At 36.3% G+C, this 27993-nt stretch overlaps 1 protein-coding gene across 2 annotated transcripts in view; it reads right to left on the minus strand.

The window, feature by feature from the left end:
• Positions 1 to 1549: 1549 nt before the first annotated feature.
• Positions 1550 to 27993, minus strand: part of LOC140155948 (uncharacterized) — a 54438-nt gene continuing 27994 nt past the window's right edge. Inside the window, exons 16-30 of one of the 2 annotated variants that reach the window (XM_072178982.1) lie at positions 24894 to 24970; positions 20529 to 20667; positions 18394 to 18558; positions 13676 to 13939; positions 12634 to 12774; positions 11468 to 11701; positions 10767 to 10871; positions 9727 to 9951; positions 9257 to 9367; positions 8341 to 8583; positions 7950 to 8069; positions 7433 to 7672; positions 5046 to 5147; positions 3808 to 4077; positions 1550 to 3345 (exon numbers count right to left, since the gene is read on the minus strand). In XM_072178982.1, the coding sequence (XP_072035083.1) occupies positions 3128 to 3345; positions 3808 to 4077; positions 5046 to 5147; positions 7433 to 7672; positions 7950 to 8069; positions 8341 to 8583; positions 9257 to 9367; positions 9727 to 9951; positions 10767 to 10871; positions 11468 to 11701; positions 12634 to 12774; positions 13676 to 13939; positions 18394 to 18558; positions 20529 to 20667; positions 24894 to 24970 (2654 nt within the window). In that variant the 3' untranslated portion in view covers positions 1550 to 3127. Of the gene's footprint in view, positions 3346 to 3807; positions 4078 to 5045; positions 5148 to 7432; positions 7673 to 7949; positions 8070 to 8340; positions 8584 to 9256; positions 9368 to 9726; positions 9952 to 10766; positions 10872 to 11467; positions 11702 to 12633; positions 12775 to 13675; positions 13940 to 18393; positions 18559 to 20528; positions 20668 to 24893; positions 24974 to 27993 lie in introns of both variants that reach the window. The other variant, XM_072178980.1, reaches the window with a different exon arrangement.

A 27993-nucleotide genomic window follows, 5' to 3' on the forward strand; every position in this document is an offset into this window, starting at 1 on the left:
GGACAGACTCAGAACTCAAAATCTCACAACTTTGAAAACTAGAAGGACTTATGTGTCTGTTTCATTCGCTTGTTCATGTCTTACTAATGCCAATCCCTTTCTTTTTTCCAGGTGGTGTGTTAATACGAGACATGAAGCTTTAATTTTTAAACAATCAATCACTCCTAAAACAGATTCCTTTAATTAATTTTCCAGTGTTATGGTCTTCAATTCCATCCGATATCAGAGACTCATATCTCACCTGTAGCAAGTCTACTTTTAAATCTCAACTCAAATCTCACTATATGGAGAATGATGATTAATTTGTATTGATGCCTTTTTGTATTTTTTTTTTCAATATGATTTGTATGTGTTGGGTCTGCTGAGTTGGGAGCGCTGCGCCTTGTGGTGACAGTGCTCTTTTGTGCTTTCAGTGTTCCCTGGCAACTCAGTAGACCCAATTTGTGATTTTTTCCCAATTTTGTCGTTAATTGCCAGATGAATAAAATAAAAAATAAAATAAAATAATGCATATTCATCCAGGGTTAACCGTCATTCGTTCTAATATATATGGTAGAAAGTGTCACAGTACCATGAGTATGGGATCATTTAAGATCTAGATGTGGTAGGTTTCCTTGACACCGATGCAGTGATGGTGTTCCCTGATAAAACAAGGATATACACAAAACTTCACCAAAGTCTCAAGAAAAATATCTAGTACGATGGAAATATCTAGTGGCTGAACTGGTCGCGAATGCTGGACCTCCGCTTTGTAATCATGCGTGATAACTCACTTAAGGAAGCAGGGTAACAAACTATTCGGGGACAGAGTTGACAAAATCACAAGTCTGAACAGGTAGATTATTTCGGTCGCTATGATTAACTTCAGAAAAGATTCCAAATATGGACCTTTGGAACCAACAGGCCATAAAATCTAGGATATGTTACAAAACTGTATTTTCTAGAATTTCAGAGAATACTTTAAATATTGGCCGGTTATTTTTCACACAGTGACGTTAACTAGGCAATGCCCTATACTTCTAACATACACTATTTGTAGAGGTCACGCGTCAATGGTGAGAGCACTGTGTATTGTGTATAGGAAAACGGACAGTAACTGCAGTATGGAATGACAATAAAAACGCCCCTCACTATTTAGAGTTGTTCACGAAGGTCTAGGTGTCTATATCTAAGCTGTCTCTAAATGAGTACATTTTGAATTTGCCAATTCCCGCTAAATGATCAAATAAAAATGCATTTAAAAGTAAGTGATTTAGATTGCCATAAATTAGGGATTGTTCATATTTTTAAAGCCAGATGTGGTAAGAGGTCAAATGTATTGACACAAATAAGTTAACATTTTATCAACAAAGGACAAAATACAAAGTTTATAGAAAGTAATAGGCCTATAGGTCCAGAAAAGCAAGGAATGGTTAACATGTAGCCTATCAGATAAATAAATACAAACAAGACTAAGATTATTGCATGGGACATTGAATTTGTTGAAGACTCCGGATTTCGTTCCCTCATACCATAATGAACCAAGAATTACACATATCACTCGGGTAAATTTAATCTTGACACCTTTAATCAATTACTTTACATCTAGTGGCTCACAAAACAACTTGAGCTATGTTATTGTTACAATTGAAAACTACATAAATAATTCGGGAAGTTGCAGCAACGAGGGTTGTGGAAGCAAATTATGATATTGGGCCGGATCCCGCGAATCCAGGTTATGAAAATTGTAAATTGTCCGGCCTGCTTCGCTTTATAACGGCAAATATATTTCGTAGAAATGGGGGTTCCCCTACACCCGCCCTAATACTATCTACTTCCAACAACAATCGTACATCAATAAGGCGCTTCTCTTAGTATATTGTGTTTCTTACTTTAACATGTGTTGTCGTTTATGTCAATGTTGATGCGATTATGGCATTTTACAATCCAGTCAAATTTGACTGTATAATCCTTGTAAAATATGATAAGATCTCACGTGATTTCTATTACAATTTGACAAGAATCTTTGTCAAATTTAACAGATTTAGTAAAATTTGATTTGATTTCTGGTAAAATATGACCAGAAATCGTGTGATATCTTATCTACCTACGGTATACAAACAAGAGATTGTGATTTGCATCTTTGATTCAAACTTGTAACGCATGGAGGACGTTAAAACGTGGTTCTTGCCATGTGACTAATTTACCTCAAGAAATAGTATAATTTTGAAATAAAAGTCTTGCTAGTAGTAGTCCTTAATCTACCCAAATAAGCGTTTTGGGGCAACCATAATATTCGGGAAGCACTGAAATACAAAGAATATTGACATTTAAAGCGGCATGTTAGGCCTGGTTTATAGTCAAAATACGACGCACGTACACAGCATGGACCGCGCATTGTGTATAGAACTTCGCAATCTCTCTACTATTGCTGGGTGGCCACTTTGCAGAATTTTTTTAATCATGACCCATTAAATTACCTCTTTACTATTAGATACTATTTATTCACAAGGTACAAGAAATGAACACATTATCACAAGTTAAACTCACCTTATTTATAATAAATCTTTACGTAATATTATTTTATTACAAAACCCAAAGAACAATATCTACAATATTACACAATGGAATACTTGATTTACACTATTGTTTGACTATTTGTTTTTGTAGCGAGCAAAAAGTGCAATTCCCACCACATTCCCATGATCTATTGAATTTATTTACAAATTGGGATGAAAATAAGCTGGTACAAAATCCTTGTCAATGTTCACCTGCATTGCATCACAGGGGAACCAGATAAAACTCCGATATTTTAAAAAAGTCTTGAAATTGCCGATTTGGATTTGCCGCAACGTTGGCACAGTGCGTAATTAAACCGGCCGTACCGAGCCTTTATCCTTTCTTTGCTGTTATATGCAAAATGGCAAGTACCAAAACGGCGGCTTCCGCCTGGTAAGAAAAAAAACAGACTCTTACTTTACGTAGGCTACTTATATTTATGCAATCAAAAAAAAATAATGAAATATAAAAATAATGTTATATACACCGTGCTATTTGTTGAGAAATACCTCAATCTACTATCCACTTTTACTGTCTACAAGAAAGAAACTTTTTTTACAAAGTATAATTCTATTTAATTGTGTAAAATCTATCTCAAATAATACGGTCTTCCTCTTTGTTCGTACGGGGGAGCCACTGCTGGAGTGAGTTCGTATGGCCTAGGTGCAGGTGCCAAGTATTGTCTAGATCTCCGGAGTCTGTTTGCATTGGCTATGCGCATACAAATACAGACGCCTGCTACCAAAGCAACCAATGCTAGCAATCCAAAGCCAGCTCCAAGACCAATGAATACGATGGCTGTAGAACCTATTGAAAGAAAGTAACAAAAAATATTTAAACAATTTTATTGGACTTGTTTTCTTCACCCCCATGAAGTAGAAGCTAGTAGAATCATTGTCTACACGATCTCTTATTTCCTCCAATATGTATGTACCTCTGATGTATATTACTCTGCTGTACGTGCATTATGTAGCCTCATTTTTTGTACGATGAGACGCACCTCAGTTATCTGTGCATCTAATTTTTAGACTGCATTTTGTTCCAAACAACGTTATCATTGCTAATCTTTAAGTCAATTGAAATCGGCCATACAAAGCATTTCCAAGGAAAGGCTCAACATGTTAATAATTATCCTGAAACCAAACAAAGGCTTACCAACAATAACAAAGACACAAATGAGCTATTAAGATATGAAGCACGTGATTTGCTCAGTCTTTTTGCTTCATGTACTTCAATCCAAAATTTTGATGCAAAACATTAATGTCATACCTAAGGAATATCCACTTCCATCAGTTTCATCCTTTTCATCGTTATCAAAGATAACACCTTGTATCTTTGATGGATCCTCTAACTGCCCATTGGATGGAGCTACCAGTTCTAAGTTAAACGACTCGGTAGTAGCTTCATCGATATCGTCATCAACGATAGTGACTTGCAAAAATGCTTCTGATTCATCTTGGCCAAATATGATAGTCGCTGGAGCATAGTAATCCACACCCTCCTCTGCACTACCGGGATTATCCAATGAGACTATGGCATCTGAATATGAAATGTGTGGTACAGTATAATATTTTAGAATGCTTTAAGAAGATATTTTAAAACCATTTTGAACTGCAAGAGCATGGTAGAGAAGTATGAAGCTAAAAATGACCTGCGGACTATTAAGCTAAATGATGAGCTTACTTGCAAAATCCCTCTGGCTGAAATTGAGTTATTGGTATGACATTATAGTGTGGGTAAAAATACACATTTTGGTGGTTCTTTGACTTTCATATCACCTTCCCTTCCGGAGATGTTGTACATTTCCTGTTTGAGCAATCTTAGGAAATTCCTGAAATCTGAACTTAAAATTAATAGTTTTGTTTGGTGTTTTGATGTATAATAGTAGCCTTGAATGTTCTTTAACTAAAACCAAAAGGAACTGTTTATGGGGTCACTACGTTTGAATAAATCATTTTAATTAAGAAAAGTTGTAGCTTTGGAAATATTCAAAAAAATGGCATTTTGCCGAATTTAATTAGAATTTATAATTAAAAAACGTAAATGAGATATTTCATTTTTTCTTTTTGATTTTGAATGCATTAGTCAAGTTACAAAAAGTAGTGTAAAAATGGGCTCAAATTTGATTGCAAAGGTGGTTTATAGAAAAGAGGTAAATTTATTTAGTTGCAATGGCCTTTTCATCCACAGAAGGCGCGATATAAAAGAAATAATAAAATAAATAGGAAGGCTTGAAAATTGTACCAAACCTATTCTTTTAGTTTCTCATTAACACTTTATCCAACACCAACATGAATCAAATCGAACAAGTCATAATTGCACAATTTAAAAAAGCAAGTCAAAAAGTGGATGAAAGGGCTTTTGCAACTAAAGCTCTTCATATTTCAAGTTCTGTTATCATAGCAGGCCTGGTTACAATGATGTGGTTTGAAACTTGTGTAAAATAATTGAATTCTTTACAAGTTTTTGCGTATTTTCTCTTACCAACTGTGAAGTCTTTCACTTACCAACTGAGATAGGACCCATAAACCCTTCACGTCTGACGGGTATATTAAGAACACCATCTTCTTCAAGAGTAGCATATCGGGTATCTTTGAAGGAAAGTTTCACTGCCACAAAAATACAAAACAATTTTGTTGGCAAAATACATGTACGATATAACTTTGAGGTTTATTATTCAAAAATAAAACATTATCAATATGATAAACCGACCGAAGTGTATTTTGACATTCCACAGGCCACATGTTAATTAGTCCAATCAAAGTGGGTTTTGACACACCACTAATTTCAATAGAATTTTTTCAGTACTATGCATTTCTGAGGTGTCCTTTGAACAGCATACAAAGGTATACTACAGACTTGACATTTAATATGGAATACTTTTTCTGGTAGAGGTCTGCATAAACGGCACGGGCTATTTTAAATATTATTTGGGGTGTGTCAGAAGGTGGTGTAAAATTGTTTGACAGAAAATGTGCTTTCCATTAGTTTACATTATGGCGCTCATAATGTAGTGAATTAGCCTAAAATGGCGGATTTAAGGACACTGAATTTGATATTTGTGGGGGTAAAATTTCTGAATTTGAGCAACATTATTCTGATATTATCAAATTTATTGAGATTGAGGCGATTTTATTGAACCTAAATACCAATAAGTGTTCGTCAGAACTGAAATGCACCTGTGATCTACCAGTTTTGAAAGTGGGAGGAGCTTTAAAACATATGGCTCTTAAAAGTGGTACGCACTCAGAAAGTTTGAATGGTCCCCTGGAGCCAAATGTTTTAAACTTACTGTACACAAAGAAACAGTGTGAGTTCATTGGACAACCAAGAATCCGCACAGTTGTTTTTGTACCGTAAGTTTATAATATTTGACCCCAGGGGCCATTCAAACTTTCTGAGTACGTAGAGCTTTTAAGAGCCCTATTTTTAAGCTCCTCCCCTGTTCAAAAACTTGGTACATTGTATGTTTATTTCAGCTGTGATGAATGCCAGTTGCTGACGAAGTTTAAGAAATATCACCTCAAACCCCTATAAATTTCATAATAACAGAACCGTGTTGCATAAAGTCCAAAATTGTGTTCCCCACAAAGCTCAAATTCAGTCTCCCTAAATCCGCCAATTTAGGCAAATTTGCAACATTATGAGCACCATAATGTAAACATATGGAAAGCACATTTTCTATCAAACAATTATTTTACAACATCTCCCGACATACCCCAATTAATATTTAGCACGTGCGGTCTATGCAGACTACGTCCACACCAGTCTTGGAATTTTGTGAAAAATATTCCATATTAAATGTCAAGTCTGTACATATACTTGGTGTAAATGTAGTTTTGGCGGGAAAAGGTCATACAGGGGTCAAATTTCAAAATTGCTCCAATCATTTTAAAGCTATACCACATTATTGCCACATCTGTGATCTACGGTTCTTGAGTTAAATGTTGGGCTCCCCAAGGTCGAAAACTAAAAATTATCTGATTTTAACTAAAATAGTCTCAATTAATTTTTATGTTTTGAACATAATTCATTAAAGAAAATTTGCACTAGAGGTCCCATTCTTTGGAATTCTTTAGATAAAAATCTGAGAGCTTCAAAATCTGTCAAACATTTCTGCAATGAATTAAAAAAAAACCCGTATTTCTCAATATAATTAATCATTTCCGTGAGCACGTCCCCGTCCCTTGTCTTGTCTTTTGGTTATGTTTGGTAAAGGTTTTTTTTTGGTTTTTTTTTTGGCTAATTTCATTTGATTTTAGGGAAAGGCTAACTTTCAGGCCTTTTTGGTCTTCCAGCCTTTTCCTCCATATGATTTTTATGGAAATAAATATGAATATGAAAAATATGAATATGTACCTAGGTAACAAAACATCCAAGATGTGGCAAACTATTTTTCATTTGGAGTGTTTTTCGAGAACGAACAAATTGAGACCATTTTTAAGGAGATCGGAGCATTTTCGAACTTGACCCACGTGTAGCCCAAAATATGACCGTTGACCTTTCTGCTTATAACTTGAGAACGGTACATCATAGATATGACAAACTGTACTTTTTTCTGAATCCTTATCACTAGAGGAATAATTTGGTATATATACTTTTTAATTGACGCAATTTGTAGTTCCAACAAGTATATTTTAGTATACTTTTGGTATATGTTCATGTTCATAGAACAAAAACATTAAATTTCAAAGTGGTTTTTTGTTATTATCCTGTTTATTGTCAAAATCGCCTTTAAAGAATGAGAATAGTAGTAGAGTTGTTGTGCATCTTTGCCACATAGCACATTATTTTAAGTAGGCATATAGAACCAAATTAAGGCCGAAAGGAGGCATAGTTGCCCGCGCTCTATTCGTTCAGTACCTGTTCCGGATGCGTGTTTTATAGTACTTACCATCATCATCAATAATACAAATTATTGCTGATTCTGGTGTTCTAATCTTTCCACCAAGTGGGAAGAACAAATCTACGTGGAATTGTTTGGGGCCTTCAATGACATTGTCGTCTCCGATGATTTGAATGGTTGCTAACTTTGACGTCTCTCCAGGTGCAAATTCTAGTTTCTCATTGAGCTGAATGTAATCCTCAGATGCCCTGGCGTCACCAGGAGTAGAAAAGTAACCAGTAGATAGTACTGAGAAATAAGTAACAAATTAAAGTATTATTAAGCAATGAATTAATCTGCTGTGGGGAAGGCAGGGTGTTGTGGGTGGTTGATTGTGGGGTGTTTATGTGCTGAATGTGGGTATGCGTAACTTTTTACCCTTTAATTAATATCCTTATCTTTATTAAAGTCGCTCCCGTACAAGACAGGATAATGGAAAATGTAGTTATAAATTATACCTGTATGGTATTAATACATGTAACAAAAATTAAATACAATTTAAAAAAAAATAGTTTGAGCCACTCACTGACAGATCCAGCGTATTGTGCGTCTGTCCTTAACACGGTCACCTGTACGTCACCCTCAGATTCCAATACTTCATACTTGTCGTTGTCCAAGTAGAAGAACCTCTGCTCTTCCTCTGAAGCTTTTAGGTAAAGAACATAATTATAAATTATGGTAAATGTTAGTTAAACGGAACCTCACTCAAAGCAGAAGTGAAGTCATAATTATGCATGTCAATAAGATATTCTCTGTCATTCGTTTCCCACAGAAACAAAAAGTGTGTATATTACGGGTGTTACCAATTGTGTTTTCGTTCAATACATTTTGAATATTAAAATTATGCATTTAGAAAAGCGACACATTTTAGAATCATTTCCTGATCCCTATATTGATGTTGTGCCTAATTCGCTTACCATCATCATCATATATAAAAATTTCAGCTGTGTCTGGATCCACTATAACACCATTTGTAGGATTGTACAGTTCAACCAAAAAGCTTTCGATCAATGCTTCGCGTATACTATCATCAATGAGGTTAATTTGAACTTGTTTTTCTACATCACCGGGTTCAAAATTGACTTCCTGGTTAATCGCGGTGAAATCACTGGCATCAGCAGGTATAGCATTGTCCGTATCTTCAATTCTGCTACGAATCCCTGATTACATTTACAAAGAAACAAAATCTCGAATAAAATCAAATCAATCAATCAATCAATCTGTTTGATCATTCAATTTTGGTATATGCTATAAGTACATCACATTTTTAAATTAATTGAATTTACCAGATTATTGAAATCATAATTGTACGCACACAATCAACCAGTGTGGTGCGATTTAAAGTCAAAATGATTGCAAAATTTATAAATTGGAGATCATATCTTCAAAACTGTTTTATTAAGTGAGATGAATTGTTACAATTGTTAGTGAAAACACATTATAAAATGTCATATTTGTTGGGCCCGCCTTTCCTGGGACATTTTGAAAGTTCAAACCTACTCTTTATGGAGTCGTGAATTATACAAATATAAACAAGAAGCACCATCTTTATTTATTAAGATACCACCAATGTCTAGAATTGGTAAAGGATCAACCATGAACATTTTTCTCGTGTATGAAATTGGTTCAATAAATGCGTATCACTTCTTGCTCAAGAAATTGTACAAAATAATGCACTTGTACTGATACGTTGATGTGTCAAATGTACTCCCACCTTCGGGGATCGTGCATTAGACGCATCAACATGTGTACGCGTGTATTATTTTGTACAATTTCACTCCCAACAAGTGAAACGCATTCATTAACCTATAATTATGACATTTCTATACTTACAAACAGAACTAGCTTGTTGGCGATATCCGTCTCGCTCTACCACTACGGTCATTGTTTGTGTGTCTCCGCCTTCACTGAAGGAATACGAAGGAAACTCCAATGACAAACTTGCTGTTGAGAAATGAAATATAATAGCTCAAAACATTAAAAATTAGGATAGACATTTCGAGCGCGATCCGATCCTGTGCCACGAACTTGGTGTATAACTGAATGGCATCAGTTGATTTCTCAAGTTTTATCACAAGATACCACGGTGGCCGAAATAGGGAAAATAATAAGGTCGTAGGTCTATTAAGCTTTATATACCGAAGGCCCAATAATACTCTGAATGCAAAATTGCTGTTACATATGAAATAATTTGTGTCCAATTTTTGTACAGTACGGCAATCATTGAATCCATATGCATATTATATGCGAACATAATACACCCCTACCTACGTTCACCCCCACCTCCATTCACCCCTACGTACCATCATTATCTATGAGGGTTACAGTGGCTTCATTACTATCGCCAATAATCACACCATCACCATTAAGTAGATGAAGCCTAAAGGTCTCTGCATCTTCGAGGATGGCGTCATCAAAGATATCAATGATAAAGGTTCCCGTCAGGGTGGTACCATCGAAAATCACCCACGTATTTCGTAACTGGTAATCTGAGCCAGCCAAGGCAGTTATTCCTTGAGCACTAAGTCCTGTAAAAGCATTATGCAATGTCAAGTTTAATATTGTTCGATATTTGAAAAAAGATACAATGTGCATGCTTTAGTTGAAGCACTTTCGCCCCTAATCTACGTTGACAATAAATACAGTGTATCTGGTTGGATTCGAGCTGGCGACTTTCGTAATATTGGGTAATACTAGGTATTAGGTTCGAATGATGTTTGTCACATTCCTATCGGAAGGTATTAGAACTGCATAATTATAACAAGTACACGAAATCATATGATGAAATCGGGGTTGATAGGATGAACACATTTAATCTTTACCCAGAGCAGCCAGCGCACATACATTTAAAAAAACAGTGTATCTGGCCGGAATTGAACCGGCGACCTTCGTAATACTTGCAGGACGCTCTAAGCAATTGAACAACAGAGACATGCTGGCATGGCTGGAAATTAGCGGGAGATTGAAGACTTTTTTTCCACCAATCAGGGTTGCAGATATTAAAAAAAGGAGGTGTCTAAAAAGAATACAGTGTCAAACCGTGCCAGATTTCACACTTGAATCTCGAAATATTTGGAATTATGTAACAAAATCTTATTAATTTGGCTCATTATTTTCTCCACTATTTTAACCATAAATGTCCATGATATCGGAATGCTATTGTGTTTATGCTAATGGCATTACGTAATCAAGTATTCAACATCTCAAAAATACATATGTTTGAAAAGACAAAGGTACAAATTTGTATAGCCTATCCTGTCATCAAAGTCAACCTTCAGTGGAGATGCATAATGGTTGCGCAATCTTATTGACCACCCTCGTACTCGAGATGAATTATTCTTACCAATAGATGTTCCATCTTCAAGAAGTTTCTCGCAAGTAACGGTCACCTCGAGAGTCCCTTGAGATTCCAATGCGCTGAAACTTGGACGGGAGATAGAGCATGTATCTAGAAAAAATAACCAGATGAATGACAAACCCTAAATCAGAATCATGTTGGAAATTTTCGCCATTTCATAGAAAGACAAAACTATCTACAATTTAGGTCTATCTTAACAAGTAATTCGGATGCCTACTAAGGTTCTTCAGGTGACATATGCTTACATGTAACTCTCTACCGAGTATGGTTTTATTGGAATAATATTATTAATTTTGTGTAGTTATTCATCACCAATATGGTTTTTGTTATTTTTGACGCATCATCACTAGATAGAGGTTGCAGAAAACTATTAAGTGATGTGATTGAACCTGTAATCTTTTAGAAAATATGAAATTCACTGTTGGGGAATGACTAGTCAAGGTTAAAAGCCGCATAGAAAATTTAAGGATTCCCCCGTAAAATAAATATAAAATAAAAAGCCAAACAAACAAAAAAAGTTAGATTTGGACAAAAATAGTTAGATTTTAACCCCTTCAAAACATGAGGTGCTTAACAGTTTGAGAGCCCCCAACATGTTCTGTCTTGTAAATGTTCATGCAGTGACATAAACAAGGAGGCCCTATTACCATTATGACACTGAGCCTCAGCACACTTTACACACTTACGGTCATTGTCCACTATAGTAACGACAGCTTCAGTAATAGTATCACAAAGTTGGAAGTTCCCAGAAGGCCCAGAAAGAACCACTCTGAAAGTCTCGTTAAGTTCTGTTACCCTATCGTCTGTAATCCCTACAGGTACATTAACAGATCTGACACCAGGTCCGAACTCGACGAGGTGATTAGTATAAACCTCATAATCAGCTGCTGCTGTAGCGTCGATTGGAAGCGTGCTCAATCCTGAAAGAGGAAGTGAATGAAACGAATAGAAGATGGGTGTCCATTTTTTTCATAATAATTATTATGTTGTCTTCTACCTTCTTTTTACTGAAAAAGAGTTGAAATATTGCATATTCTTTACGACACTTGAACCTTACTGTGGATGCGCCGGAGGATGCCCCCATGCGCCACTCCTCATATTAATTTGTAAGCGCTCTTTAGCAAAGTCAAAGTTCATTGTATTTACAACCGTATGACAAAACAGGCGAAATCAGTTACTTTTGCACAAGATTTGCAATTTAAAGCGAATTGGCCATTGCTCATTCTAATGACGCTAGTATATGGATAATATAAGTGTGCTCTTTCATTTAATGACATAAAATTTGAAAAATATTGTAAGGAACACTTGAGGTTTTGACTTTTGTTTGTGTACTTTGGTATATCGAGGTGGAAACTGTGCGTAGATGCAGGGCCAGATTTACCATAGGGCCAGATTTTAGGGGCCCAAAAAATTGCCCTGTGCAGTGTGCATCTTCCATTTTAGACGAAAAGCACCATGTTTTGGGCCAAAATAGCATACAAAAATTGCAAAATTTTGCACGTTTCGCGCACACTAGCCTATTATATAGCAAAATTAGTTTCAATTCGGGCTAAAATAGTCTCAAATTGACATTTTTCGCGCGCGCAAATGTCCTAATAAAATATATAAAAACTTGGCCACATGAGTGCATATGCCTTTCTCGCGGTGCTTTTGGGCCTTCAAATTTTGGAGATTCGTTTATGTAGTCAAATATTTTCATATGGTCCTGACAAACATGTTGTGTTTTGCAATAGCTCGATATTTGATTTGCTAAAGTTGGGTACTGCGCATGTTACAAAATAGTGTACTAATTTTTAGTCCTGATCTTGAAGAAGGCTTCTCCAGATGTTGCTACCTCTTTAGATGTACTTACTAATAGATCCAGCGGCAGTCGTTGGTAATTCGCCCTCTAATGCTCTGAATACAACAGTTATGTTGATCCATTTGTGAATCAGTGGACTAGAACTTGGTTCAATCACTGTATACACATTTCGAACCAGTTCGAAGCAACCATCTATAAACACAAAAATAAATCAGATTGTTCAATCAAGTTCAATGACTCTTCTCTTGAATAAGTTCACGTACTGATATAATAAATTAAATGTCAGTTTCAAGTCCGGAATATCCCGCAAGAAAGATGAAATGTATAAAACGTGAGTAATATTCTGGACGTGTACCACAAAATTTGACATTTACGTTCAATATACCCCACGTTAAAAACAAAACCAGGTTTGGAATTATGTCACATTGTAACAATAATTAATCTTATGCAATATTGAGTTACATTTAAAAGTACGTATTTATAATACTATTGATTGACATGATTGACATCGACTTTTGTGTGCAACATAATATGAATGAACCGAAATGTTATCCGATCCTGGCCCTACAAAAAGTGATCATATTTAATGAGTTTTAGATAACATAATACTTTCAGCTTCAATTTCAAGTTGATACCAAAATCAGTCATATTGTGTTAAAAACCAAGACAGAACTATTTTGGACCAACATAACCAAATTATGTCACCTCAATTTGGCTCGGACATCATATACACCAAATGATTTTGTTCTTGGAAAGAAAACTGATCTTTTTGAAAAAGACAACTATGCCCAGGCACAAAATGAAAACACTAATCAAACACTAACTTATTTCAGGTTCACTAACATTGGAAGGCAATGGTCAACATATGAGACCCATTGGACCCATTATATCATGAGTTTCACCGTTTTGCCCAAAAGATGAAATTCAAACCACCCTCAAATGTACTTTCTCGTTTTATTTCCAAAATGCAATTGAATATTTAATTTACTTCTGGACTTGTAATCGCATGAAGTACTGGTATATACTCATTTTCCAACAATTGAAAAAAAGAGCCATAAAATTGAATGAAATATTGTGAACTGGTAGTACTTACCATCATCTTGTATATTAATTTGATATGGATTGTAGCTCAGTTGCGCGACATCTAATCCAATGACGTTTAAAAACTGAACGGTGAAATTCTCAATGTTTTCACTCACGAAATCATCTGTTATTGGGATATTTATTTCATAGCATTCGGCCCTTCCATCATCACATGCTTCAAACGTAGCTGGCTGATTAGGGGTGTGAGAGAATGTTTCCATAACTTCCATGAAATCGTTTCCAGTCACGGCAGAACCAGCGATAGTGGTTACATCTATCACGGAATGAAGCGTAAGTGAAATAAGAATTAGCTATAATTGGAGCAATACTGCTAACGTTAGTGGGGCGGGGATAAGTTCCAGGGACAAAAGATTTGCGCGGAAAAAATATCAAATTGTGCGGAAAAATCAGCAAATTGCGCGGAGATTGCGCGGAACTTTTGCACATAAAACATACATAGGAAGAAGAAAAAACCTGTCAAAATATGAAAATATACACCGTGTTATGAATAGGATATGTTGTTAGCATTATGATATCTAAATCACACACGTTGTGGAATTTTGGCGGCCAATTTGAAAAGCGCACTCAATCTGGAATGTCCCAACATTTTCAAAGGTTGCAGAAAGACCCCGCCCCGGTGATATTCGTTCACATTTCTTGATTTCTTGAAGAAAAGGGCTATTAAATGTCAAAATGGTCTGCGAACAGACTGAGGGCATGGGCGAATGACCGAGTGCGTAAAATGCGATTTATATTACACCTTTGAGAAGTGTCTTTTTCTAAGAAGTAGACATGAACTGTTGAGTGGTATATAATCTGAAAATCAGTCATTTAGCGAAAAATCTGGTGACAAGTTCCTACAAAGGTAGTCAAATTAATATATCCCATCTTTGACGTGTGCTCTAACTCTATTCCTGGGATCGATTTCGAAATCCCTATATTGTACGCTAAAGGATAATATACCATAACGACTAAATAATAATTTGCAAAATTGAGAATTTTACTCAAAGACATTGAAAACATTTTGAAGTCGAGAACGGTGCCGCAGCTGCCGGGGGCAGGGGGCGCCCCCTCCAACCCCCTACCCCACCCCGACAATCTCAGAAAAAAGAGAAAAAAAACGGGGGAAAGTTAATTAGTTTCCCATTTTGGGGAAACAAAATTCCATGATATTTGCAGGAGAAATTGCCCAAATTCCATAAGAAATTTTGCTTTGGGCCACTCAAATTCCATGAGTTTTCCATGATTGTTTGCTGATTTTTCAAATTCCACGAGTTTTCCAGGTTTGGAAAAGTCAAATCGATTTTTCAGGTTTTTCCAAGGGAATGGGAACCCTGTACAGTATTATCATTATTACTATACTCTGATCAGCTCTTAATCGGCGGGACTCATAACATCGTGGATTGATACAGAATGGCGTACACACAGCTAGGCGCAGCACCTACGCGAACTGCGCTTTGTGTTGTGCGTGAATGACGCGTGCTTTTGTGAATCTACGCGTGCGTAAGTTGGAACTTTATTGACTCACGCAGTAACAAAAACCGAATAATTTCCGCCTATTAAGAGCTGATCATAGTATAGTATAATAGAAAACAACTCAACTTAACGTGGCTGTGTACTCAAGACATTGTTTCTTTCACGAAATTGAGCTTTTTTGAAATATATTTACCTTGTTATGTTTTTTATAAATACAAGGAAAAAAATCCAGATTTGTTAATTCCAACTGCTCTATTTATGGATTTTATTTCACTATTTCACTCGTTTTCGCAATTCAAAAGGAAAGAAAATCTTTGTTGTACTATCGGGGTACACGCGCGCAACAACGCATCGCGTTTTGTAGTCTCGCAATTTGTTAACGCACAGATACGCTACGCATACGCAACGCTTATCTGCATGCGCGGTGCATCTTATGGAAGCACCACGGAAGCACTAATTTCACAAAAACCTAGCGGTCAAATGGCTCCGTTTTAGCTGATATTTTTTTCAAGTTCTTTCCCCCGATTTAAACATCAAGATATGAATAGATTTCACCCAAACTTCTCAAGGGGCTGTGGATTTACCCGATGTTCACGTAATTTAAGGTAGAAAAACGAGAAATGTCGCATTCTCCTGTGAGCTTCGATCAAAGTGCAAAATGTGACCACTTTAAACTTCAACGGCCTTTATTTCAATGTTCATTTTCTCGGTAAAATGACGATTTAGGTACACGATAACTCAATAAATACAGCATCTATTATAGGTAAGCAATTATGCTCATCATAAAAAGCATGAACGACTTAAGAAACGGTTTTCTTTTTTTTTATATTTTGTTCTATTTCCGATTTTAGGCATCATTTTGTGCAAATAGGCGTTTGTGAATTTTAAAAAGTTCATATTGATGCCTTATATGGTCAATATCTCAAAAAATAAGGCCATTATGAAAAAAATTTAAAAAAACGTTTTTGGAATGGTGCCTCAAGATTAAGAAAAAACAAAACAAACATGATGTACCGAACAAAAATTGCCAAAAATTCACTTTTTTGTGATTTTCTTCATAATTGTTGGTTTTACACTAAATCTGTATTTATATTGAGATTCATTGATGTCTTGCCTTTATAAAAATGTATACTTTTATATGTCTTGCGTGAATAATTACGAAGTTATGGCACTTTTACTACATGCATGTCTGAGAGTACACAGCTACCTTAAATTACACATTCTACTTAAGAACCATATTTCTCGCATAAGAGAAACTGATACTGCTCATTTTAACATGATTAAGGCACTACTTCAACAATAGTATATCTTACTGTGCTTAAAAGAACTGAACCAGCAAAAGGTATTTTCTTACTGTATTATCAATAAGATAATAAATTATTGTTAAAAAGTTCAATGTCTCATTTTTGTCTGATGACTTTGGATTTATTTTCTCCCTTCCATATCCCTATGGCTTCGTGACATTTTTCACCCTGATGTGGCAGTGACGTCAGTTCGCATTTCATTGGGCGCCGCATCAAATCGTTAACGTTCGCTCAAAGCGGTGGTATACACACGCAGGCGCTTAAAGATCAGTAGCGTCCGCAGGTTTTCAAAAGTGGGGGAGGGGTCTCCCCCGACTGAATGACAAAAATGGGGTGGGGTACGGGCCCTCTTGCCCCCTTTTCGCACGCCACTGTTAAAGACGCAGCGTAGATGCGCGCAAGAACAGGTGCTTCAACGTGTTGACGTCACTGCCATATCAGGACAACAAGCTCGACATAATCTCGGAATCGGCGATCTGACATTTTACAATTTTATTATTAGTTTAATATTAGTCTTCTGTAATATCACTCCAACATAGAAGTGAATACCGCAATTTTTCAATCGCTCCATTTACAAACCGCCACATTATCGCTATAGTATTTACAAATCTGGTACTGGTGATCATTAGTCTATAATACTTTTCTTCATTCGCATTTTGTATTATTTTGACTATTTCATTCAAAAACGTGTGTGCTGCTGTTGTTGGAAAGTGTATGTGAGTGGACGCGGCGAATCAGCCGTAAACTCGGCAAATTGTATTCTGAGTTAAAGTGTATAATGTATGTGAAGGTCGTATTCATAGGTGTATCAATTCGTTGCGACAAGTATCTTATCAAACGCTGTATAAATCAATCAATAATACTACTGCTGAAGAGGATAATACGCTTCTACCTATTTCTATAGAATAGTTCTTGTCTTTGTTTGCTTTGGCTAAATCCTGTTCAAGTGGTAGATAACAAAGCATTGTATTTTATCTAGGTATGTATAATCAACAATGAACAATGAGAGGATATTTCTGAACCTCGTTGACTTGGGGATGATTTGAAATGACCGCCAATTATGACTGTTGGATATTTATTACCAGAAATGTAGAAAAAGAGACACATGTAGAACCGATAAAAATACAATTTTGTCAAAGGTTCAGAGTTCAACAAATCATAACCCCGCTTTTGGATATCGTTTTTAGTCAAATGATATACCATTTTAAAGCTTATGGTATATATTTTCTAAACACGAAATAAAACAAAATTGACCGGGGTTGACTTTACGGCTGATTCGTCGCGTCCAGTCACATATGTGCGCACGGGGATGACGTGTTGGGGTTCTGGAGTAAGGATTGTTTGTATATTTTGTTGGTGGTGAGCGGCGTAAGTGTGTTTGTTTCTGTTTTCTTGTTCGTGTATAGACGAATCTAAATTCACGCATTCCTACAAGTACAACTGACTAGCAGCCTTTAGTTGGGTAGCCGCAGGTAGCCGTCGGCTACAATGCACTCAAAATGTGAAATAATTCGGCCTTGGCGGAAATTTTAAACTGCATTCCATCGCCCGTTTTACACCTCAATACATAATAATCGGATTAACTATTAATCTATGCATTGATGTACTTGCGAACAAAAGTACTGTGTATGAATAGATGCGATGGGATTACCTGCGGAATTATCTCTATTATTATTCTATTAACCCCCCTCGTCCTTGCATCTTCTCTAGGTGTTAGGCGGCTTTTATTTGCACAATTGGACGCTCAAAACACCAGGTTGGTGCTAGCGGCTACCCAAAGATGTCCGACCAAATCCTGACCATGACTTGGCTCGTTGGATTCGCCTATAGAGGGGGTGTGGGTGAGTGTATGGGGATGCTTTCGTGTGTCGTGTGGGTGTGTGTTTATGCATTGACTATAGCGAACCCCAGTGAACGTAACGAAATAAACAAAATAGAAACGGCTTACCAAATCTATAGCAAGTTGGAAAAGAGTTTGGTGAGCTTGGTGGCACAATCGTACCCAGTCCTTCCCAATACAGAGCGATTTCAACTGGTACCGAAATAACATTTTCAAAAACAGTTATCTCTTCCATTGGAAAACGAAGCAGTGGAACATTCCTGCGATATAAGTCTAATTAAAACACAAAGAGAACAAATGTCAAGTAAAACCTTAATCAACATTGTGGCAAATAGTTATAGGTATAACTGCGTATTACTTGTTGGGAGTGATTGTTTAAAATGCTGCACGCGTACTGAGATGTTGATGTGTAAATGCACAAGGGGGGAATGCATTAGACGCATCAACATCTCAGTATAAGTGGATTCCCAGCAAACACAAAAACGTTTTAAAAACGTTTTAAATAAGTTATATTTTGGCTTTTGGTTTAAGTAAAAACGTTTTAATAACATTAAATTGTCGGGTTATATGAAGGTCATGAAAACGTTTTAAAACGTTTTAAAACGTTTTGTATGAAAACACACTACAAAAATATGTTTTAAATGTTTACAAAAATGTTATTGTAAACTATTTTTGCAAACATTTTTGCCAAATATTTTGTCAACACTTTAATAACATGTGAAAATATTTGCACCCAGCAAACACAAAAATGTTCTAAAAATGTTTTTTTTTCAAAACATTTTAATAACATTTAAATGTCGGGTTATATAAAGGTCATGGAAACGTTCTTAAAACGTTACTGCAAATAGTTTGGGCAAGCATATTTCGCAAAATATTTTTTCAACCTCAAAATAACATTCAGCTTAGAATGTTTTGTATCAAGTTTTCAAAAATGTTTTTGGAATGTTATTAAAATGTTTTTATACCCTTTATATAACCCGACATTTAAACGTTTTCTGTCAAATATTGTGTGTTTGCTGCCAGTAGATTATCAACAAATCTTTTTTAATGTTATAAAAACGTTTTATACCCTTAATATACCCTTTATATAACCCAACATTTAAACGTTTTCTGAAAACCTTTTATACCCTTTTGCGAATGATGTCGAAAACGTTTTGTGTTTGCTGGGTTATTGTGTACAATTTCTCTAGCAACAATACGGAGTTATTAACATATTTCATACACAAGAAAAACATCCCCTGATTTTTGCTATTTATATAACAAAATTGTCACTAAAATTTTAACATGTGAAAAATACATCAACCCGCAAGAAGAATGAACGTGTCCGAAATCGCTTCGCATAGTACGCGGAGTGCGCGCCCAATTAAACACACTATGGCCCGATTCGCTTGCTCGAGAGAGTGACGTCATAGTGACTAGTCGTTCGCGCATGTAAAAATGTACGTTCCCCTTGTAAAATCGGCGGTCTTGGTTGAGACTACGAAGTGAACATGACAGGTGAATTCACCAGACATAGAAAGCTGGTGCAAAGAAAATAGTTCCAAATAAAATCGCACAAAAATCGATATTGAAGCTGTAGATGTGTTTATTCAGCACTATCTATCGATTTGTAGACAAAATAACTTCGAGTAGAAATGACGCCAAGACTTTGACGGCAATAGCCACAAACCGTTACTCAACCCTCAGCGACACTTTTTCCTCACAATCATATTTTTTCCAGAAATCGATCAGGTGCTGTTACTGTTGCCACTCGATACGTATAACGTGGTAAACTGGACTTCAGACATCTCAGTAAAACGCGATATTATAAAGGCATAAACTCGATATATAACGTGTGAAACTAGACAGACTAGTCTGTTGACATACAAACGGATATATAGTGTGAAACTCGAAGTTAGGCAAAAACTCGACATGGTTTTTTGCCTCGCGTGTCAGCGCGCGTTCGTTTTTTCTATTTCTTTTTATTTCTTTTTTTCTTTTGAAGAAAATTTACTTGATTCGATACTCGCACATTTTTTTTAAATTAATTCAAAATTAAAACAACGTCATTCCGCATTCGTTTTTGAAACTGCCATGGGCTTTGAGACATTTCATTTCATTCTGAGAACTGATTTATTTGATATCAGGAAAATTTTATTGTTCATTAAATAGCATGATTAGATGAAGTACAATAATTTCGATTAATCAATTAAAATTGCATTAGATCCTGGCACATTATGCGGTATATTTTTAAAACGACTTACCTCGTGGTTGTTTGCAGATGTATCCGTATGTGGGGGTGGTGGTACAGTCCGTATCGTACCAAACTCCGTCTGATCTTAAGTAAGCACAGTTGTTACCTGGTGCGTGCGGGCTTGTTGCAGCCCAAGCTGTAAAATCAAGCTACAAAGAGAAAGAAACAGCATTTAGCAACAAACTGTGGAAAGTATATCATCGCAAAATATCAACCCTAGTCCATTGAATTATAAATATTAGTATAATGAAACCTAACAATATCTATATCTAAAAAGTATTAAAGTATAGGCTTTGTTATCTGCATGTGGCTAGACTAGCCCACTTTTGATAAATAAAAAATACGTTACTTTATTAATCATGATGGAAGTATTTTAAGAACGGTTTATACAATTAGTTTCAGTAAAGTAAAGTATATGTATGTTATCTTGCTTGCTTGCTTGCTTAGGTCGACTATTGTAATCGGACTCCCATAATGGCTCTGCAAACTGCTCTATCCAGCATACAAATTTTGATGTCTGGTCCTGTTAATCCCGTATCATCTGCCAACATCTTATGTAATCCTTCTAGGGATCTGTGATTGTGCGCGGGCCTATTCGCCTGCTTTTCCTGGGCTCAAGAGTGAACCAAGTCGCTTTTCATTGCCTTCCATAAAGAGGAATGGTGCCAGAGTGTCTTCCTGCAGAACTCCAGCTTGCATCTCAAAATCCTTGGTGACACAATCAGGTGATGTGACATGAGCTATAGTATGTTGGTATATGTATCCTATGGCAGGCAGTAGGCTCTCAGGGACTCCGTATGCTCTCATTATGTCAAGCATTTTCCCAAGGTGGATGATATCAAATGCCTTCTTGAAATCGATGTATATTACTGCAGCATTCAGATTGTTGTTCTTGACTTCCTCAATTATTATGCCCTTAGAGCAACTATGTCCTTTGGATTTTAAGCAGGACTTTGCCCCGGGACTTTGACACACACTGCCAATCATACTCGCCATGTACCAATTAGCTCCAAGTAAGAGTTTAACTTTCGCGCCAAAATAAAGCGCCGCAAATTACACAGATTATTAGTTGCATACGATGTTGTTAGTGGTGATGGCACGTGCTCGGAGGATTTTAATCATCATTAGATCTGGGCGACCAATCACAAGCCAGGTCCATTTAAATATGTAAATTATTACATCATGATTAATTTTAGTAGGCAAAAAACGATTAACCCTCCATATACGTTTCTTTTTTGAGCAGGACTTCGCTTGATTTAAGCAGGACCTTTTCCCGGGACTTTGACACACACTGCCAATCATACTCGCCATCTACAGAGTGTAAAAATAAAAATTATACGATTGTAATTTCGCTTCTCAGAAAAAAAAGAGATCATGGCATCAATGTTATGTGCAGTGGAATCAGCAACATCTTGGCTGGCTGAAAGAAAAACTTTACTTGGTTTCTTTACTAGTTCGGGCTCATACGCTATGCTCAATTAACTTATTCGTCCAGAAAAAAAAACCGAGTTGACATTTTCGCGCATGTCAAGCTTAATTGCATGGCTTAAAATCTACATTCATGGTTAGCAATTGAATATATGAATACAAAAGCCACCCAAGTCCATACTTTGGCCAATTTGAGTTAAGCATGGGAAATTATTGCTATACATAGGCCTGTCATATGTATGAAAGAACAACTCAAATTCATCCTCTGTGTCTATTGAGCATGTGAAAAATAGCATGTATGAAAGAATCACCCAATTCCATGATTTAAGTCTTGTAACACATTGATTGAAATCCAGTATGTATAAAAGTCCACTTGTAACACATTCATTGCTAGAGAGTGACTTTTGAAAAAAAAATGGGTTTAATAAAGGAAAGTGTGTGGTTTATATTACTTGGCAGAATGCTTATCAACATTATACATACCTGTGTGCTTTATTTTGTATTATCTTACTAGTGGTAATCTCATTCTAACATTGTTGTCTTTGTATATGATTCAAAAAACCACCCAAGTCCAAAATTTAAAATGAACCCCACGAAGTCCCTGAAATGCTAATCGTCATACCTAATACAGGTTAATCCACTCATTTGCACGTAAAACTTACCATATTGACCAGGTAAATCTAACTGAAGGAATTAAAATGATACACAGGTTTTTCTCTCAAAATCACTTCCCATGGACTTAGGTGGCTTTTGTATTCATGTATTCAATTGCATCTTTGCTTTTCAGAAAAAAATATATAAGAGCGGTCATGGCGTAAATGTAATATGCTGTAGAATCAGCAATATCTTGGCTAACAGAAAAACTTTCCTTCGTGTCTTTCCTGGTTCAGGCTCAAACGCTATTCTCGATTTTACATAATCGCTCGAGTTGTGCAACATTTTATTAATTTTGCACATCAGATTTGTCCCGCGTAAAATGAACACGAACACGTATGCTTGTCGTCAAAGACCGCAAAACAAAAGCAAAAGGTTTTTCATGTTTTTCTTTCACTTAATTGACATTAGTAAATAAAAAATATGATATTTATTTTAAAATCATAAATCAAAATACCACTTTAAAATCCTCCATTGTAAAAGCAAGCACCGACCAGATGATTCATGATTCAACTCAATTCAGTCACTTTTGCAACATAAAGTGGCCCGAGCTATTTTAGGACTACTTTACACAATTTTCCATATCTGCGCTAGTCATAGACCACCGATTTTACTGAAACAGATCTTCTGTAGTAGCTAAAGAAATTACAACCTATGCAAGCACGTACGTCCATGTAGCAATAGCTCCAAAGTGAGAGTTTAACTTCCGCGCCAACACAAAGCGCCGCATACGCTGTAGTTGGTGCTCGGAGGATTTAAATCATCAATAGATAATAATAACAATAATAATAAATAATAATAATAATAATAATAATAATAATAATAATAATAATAATAATAATAATAATAATAATAATAATAATAATAATAATAATATTCATAAGTGTACTTCGGGTTGGGCCTATATTTATAAATGCGCTTTTATAAATACGCACCTGACAAGATGGCCAGTGCCGTATTTGCACTACGTCATTGAAACTCACTGTCAATCACTGAAATGACGACTATTGAGGGAGTGGCTGCTTTTGTGACCTTGCTTCGTAACTAGCATGGCAAGGAACATTGGCTGGAGGTTCGATGCTAATTTGCAAGGATAATTGATATCGAAGGAGAAATAATAGATTACGTAACGCATTGTCCCTTTAATGCCGATTTCATTTGCCAACAGGCTATTCATAAAATTGGTACCATTGTTTCGAACAAAGAGGTCTATAAAGGAGGCTTTAGATGTCGATGTACACTTATCACCCACCAGGCGATTTTGAAAGCAGGGGGAAACCGGAGATCCCGGAGAAAAACTGACTTTTGACCCCAGGCTGGGACCCCCTGTAGAGGATTGATTTAGTTGGCCACCCAGACGTTATTGCCCATGAGCCATAGAAAACACCTAGATAAGCCAACTTTTTATAACTCAACATGTCACTTGCGAGCAAAATATGGGATTTAGCTCCCCAAGTATTAAGCATTATAACCGCAATAAAGTATTAAAGTAGTCCACTCAAGCAAACAAAGGTAGTATGGTGAGTGAAAAAATCAGGAAAATCTATAAATGGACTGTAAACGTAATACCCAGAGTATGCACAATGGCAAGTGGACTCCGGGGGGGGCACTTCAATATGAAATGGATATAGGTGTAGGGCTGGCACTTTCGCAGTAAGGGGCATTCGGTGAGAGCAAAATGTAAAAAATATGGGGTCATTGGGTGAGAACATGACAAAAAACAGCGTCAAAAAACCTCGAAAATCGAATTTTTAGTTCAAAAAGGCTTCAAATTTCTTTGTTTTTTCAAAAATAGGTAACAAAATCAGTGATAAATGAAAGTTGCTGTTCAAATTGAAAAATAAGGGTCTTTGGGTGACAGATCAAATGGGTGACAGAACATGTGTTCGTAACAAAATATGGGGTCTTTGGGTGAGAGCGACGCTGAAAAAGGGGGTCTTAACAGCCCTACATACGCGTCACCTCCAAAGTGGGAGTGCCCCCGGGAGTGGACTATGGAGAAGTCTAGTATAGAGGTATAGATCGCAGTGCAGGGTTATGTGTGTGAGACGAACTGTCACGGTAGATTGCAATCATGCTTTTGTTGAATGCATTTGAGTAGTCCGCCATATTTACGGGATGATACGTCACATGCCCGGTCACATGCAAGGCCTCTATATCATGATATGTGGCCTGAAACCCAAAATGCAGTGCAGAATAGGTTAGATATAAAAATTAGTTTTATTAATCTGGTCCCTGTCTGCGCTGTACTGTCATTATTAATGATAATTATTATAATAAGTATTATACTTACAGCACTGCCGTCTTCCCATTGTAAGGTTCCGGATTTATCATTTAAACCAATCCACAATTCAGATGCGCCTTCTGCAACTGCTGTGAAAAGTTGTACATGTTTTTTATATAAAAGATATCTTGTTCAATCAATTTGATTTTAATAATCTCGGACTCACTACACCATGCCATCCTATCACAGTTTGAAGAAAAACACATCACACACTAACACAATTAAACATGAAATTAACATGCATAGGTAGATAAACCAGATAAAAACTCCGGACATACTTGCCTGGAATTGAACTCCAGACCTGTTTGTGATGGTAAACAACATTTCCTAAGATGTTTTAGGTAGTTTCAGGGCCGGATTTACCTTTTTGGAGGCCAGGCCAACATTTGGAGGCCCCAACTCACCGCGAGGGCATGTGCACTTAAGTGTTCAAGTTTCGCTTTAGTATAAGATCGGCAGTAGCGGTGGGAGCATTACAATTTAAACATTGTTAAAGGGAGGCGAGCTTAGATTTTATGAGGATATTTGAGTCGAGCGCGTAGCGCGCGAAAAAAAATTCAATTTCAGCCTTATTTTTCCCGCCATGCGGGGTTAATACTGAACTGGCACTTAATTTAGGTGTAATTTATCTTGGGTCGAATCTCTATCATGGAAAGTTTGCTATATCTTTCCAAATATCTTGAATATGATGATTGTTTGTATTCTATATTTGGGGTTTAGCGTTTCATATTTGAAAGAACTAATGTTTATTTGCAATATTTCGAAACCACAAACCCAAACTGGGTGCTATGATGTACAAGATTGGGCTACGAGTATGCATTTTACCAAGTTGGCAATAGGTATTTCCTTCATGTTGCCAATGCATGACTTTCTTTATTATACTCAAAAAACGGATTTTATTATACTAGAAAGTTGTTTACGTGCATATAGGCTCCTTCACAGCCGGTTTCTGTCGTGTATGTTTGCGACTTAGCCACATGCAGACTGGATTGCCAGGGACTACCAGACAAAGTACCTGTTTTTGACTACAACAATGTAAATATGAGCAAAGTCTGAATTTGACCTCTTATCAGCTTTACTGATAATATGACTGATTGGCAATCTGAACATAAACAGTTATTTTGTAAACCGATAATGCTCTGTGGTTATTTATGGATGAAAAGTAAGAAAATTGTTATAAATAAAATAATGAATATATTAAACATACATTTTGTTTTGTCAACGATAAAAATCCATTCACAAATAAAGTTTTTAGGACCTATATTATTTGATAAATGACTATGAATTCTACTTTTGAACACTGCCAACTCAAAAACTTTGTTCCTGTTATCTACTCTGTCTACCCAGTAATGTTTGCTTATCTTAATTGGAACCCTAATTGGGTCAATGCTATATCTGCATGGTATTTGAATAGGCCTATAATAGTGGTATTGATTGTAAAAGCTTGTATTTCAACGAGTTCCTTGCTGACGAGTTATATATAAGCCAGGGTCAGGATGTTGGTATCATTATGCCTCAAATCACTAATTTATTGTAAGATCAGTGTATAGTAGATTAGATATGGAAAGTTAGAACATATTACTATAGGCCCACACCTGATCCGTGAACTGTGTCTTTTTAAAGGGCATTTCGTGATCCACAGCCTCATCCCCCCCCCCCCACTTTTCTCAAAAAATGTTTATGTACCAAAAATGTCTTGGGCAGATTAATTCGTTTAGTAAAAATATCGTCAAACAGTGGCCTATGGAGCAGTGTAATACACATAATCATGCATAACTCGCAAACACAAAATCGGTATTAAATTGAAATTTTGGGAATAAGCTTTTTTCGTGAAAAATGTCATAAAAAGAGGATGCTAGGATCTCGAAATACTCCTTTAATTAAAAAAAACCTGTAGTGTACTATAAAAAGACAAAATAAGCAAACAGACAAAAGTTTAGAGTTATGAATTAGAGAGTTGACAGGAAGTTGTAAGATTAAAAAAATTTTATGGACATAATGGGTGTAAAAAGCACGAAAATTGTGCACCAAATTGTTAAAGGTTATCTGAGGCCGACTAAGTATATATGATTGGATTTTCAGAATGTTCAAAGTCGTGTCATTAAACGTAATCAAAATTAAGCATTAAAACCATCATGGTCATATCAAAGTTTACAGTTACTGTTACCTCTATGTCAACTGGATCACGCTTTTGAGTTCTGCACCACGATGGAAATGATCGCAACACAAAGTCTATGGCATGTAGTACCAATGTCAAAGTAAGTGATCCAGTTACCAGGGAGTTATGTAACCACTTTGCTGGCGAATAGATATTTGGATTGTCATGAATAGAGGTTATCCGTGTTCTATAAGTTGCATATCCTATCAACGACTGCTATACCTTGTTTACTACTTTCAAAAGAAGTACCTGCATGTGCAACCATAACTGTTTCAAAATAGCCCGCCAAAGCCATGCAGGTAACTCCGAGGTCATGCATTGAATTGGTTTGAATGAGGAATACTGCTGGAACCAGTGCCTTTTGTTAGAAGTCACACATGAGTGAAGTGGATAACCTCTATTGTTTATGATCACCCTCAGGCATCAAACATTCTTAAGGTCATCTGAATATAGATTGTTGGATTGTTGCAAAACTCGGTGGATGTGATTTCCATTGATCCCTTTGTTATAAGTATGAATTAGTGTAGATCTAGCTTTCAACATGAAACTTCTTGAGTTGAAAATTACCTAGTATATGTCATTGGTGGTAGCGATATTTCCTAGTTGTGCATGTGCTACACACAAAAACTTACTCGCATTCCAAGTACTTGTCAATGTAAAATTATGAAACATGATCTCCATCCATGGCGTTGTCTTTTTAAAGACATTTCTTGTTTAAAATTAAAATCGATGTAAAATTTGCTATGATATAACGGAGCAGTGCGCGAGTAGCAAAATTTTGTAATTTTATCCTGTTTGGGCCCAAAACGTGGTGTTTTTCGGGTTAAAAGGAAGACGCCGGGCAATTTTTGGGGCCCGGGCCCATCTGGCCCAATAGTAAATCCGGCTCTGGGTAGTTTTACCTTTGATTATCGTGATCTTATCAGCCTTATCTGGTCAAATGCAGACCTT

The sequence above is a fragment of the Amphiura filiformis genome, chromosome 6 (genome assembly GCF_039555335.1).
Source record: "Amphiura filiformis chromosome 6, Afil_fr2py, whole genome shotgun sequence".
In the NCBI taxonomy this organism is placed as follows: domain Eukaryota; kingdom Metazoa; phylum Echinodermata; class Ophiuroidea; order Amphilepidida; family Amphiuridae; genus Amphiura; species Amphiura filiformis.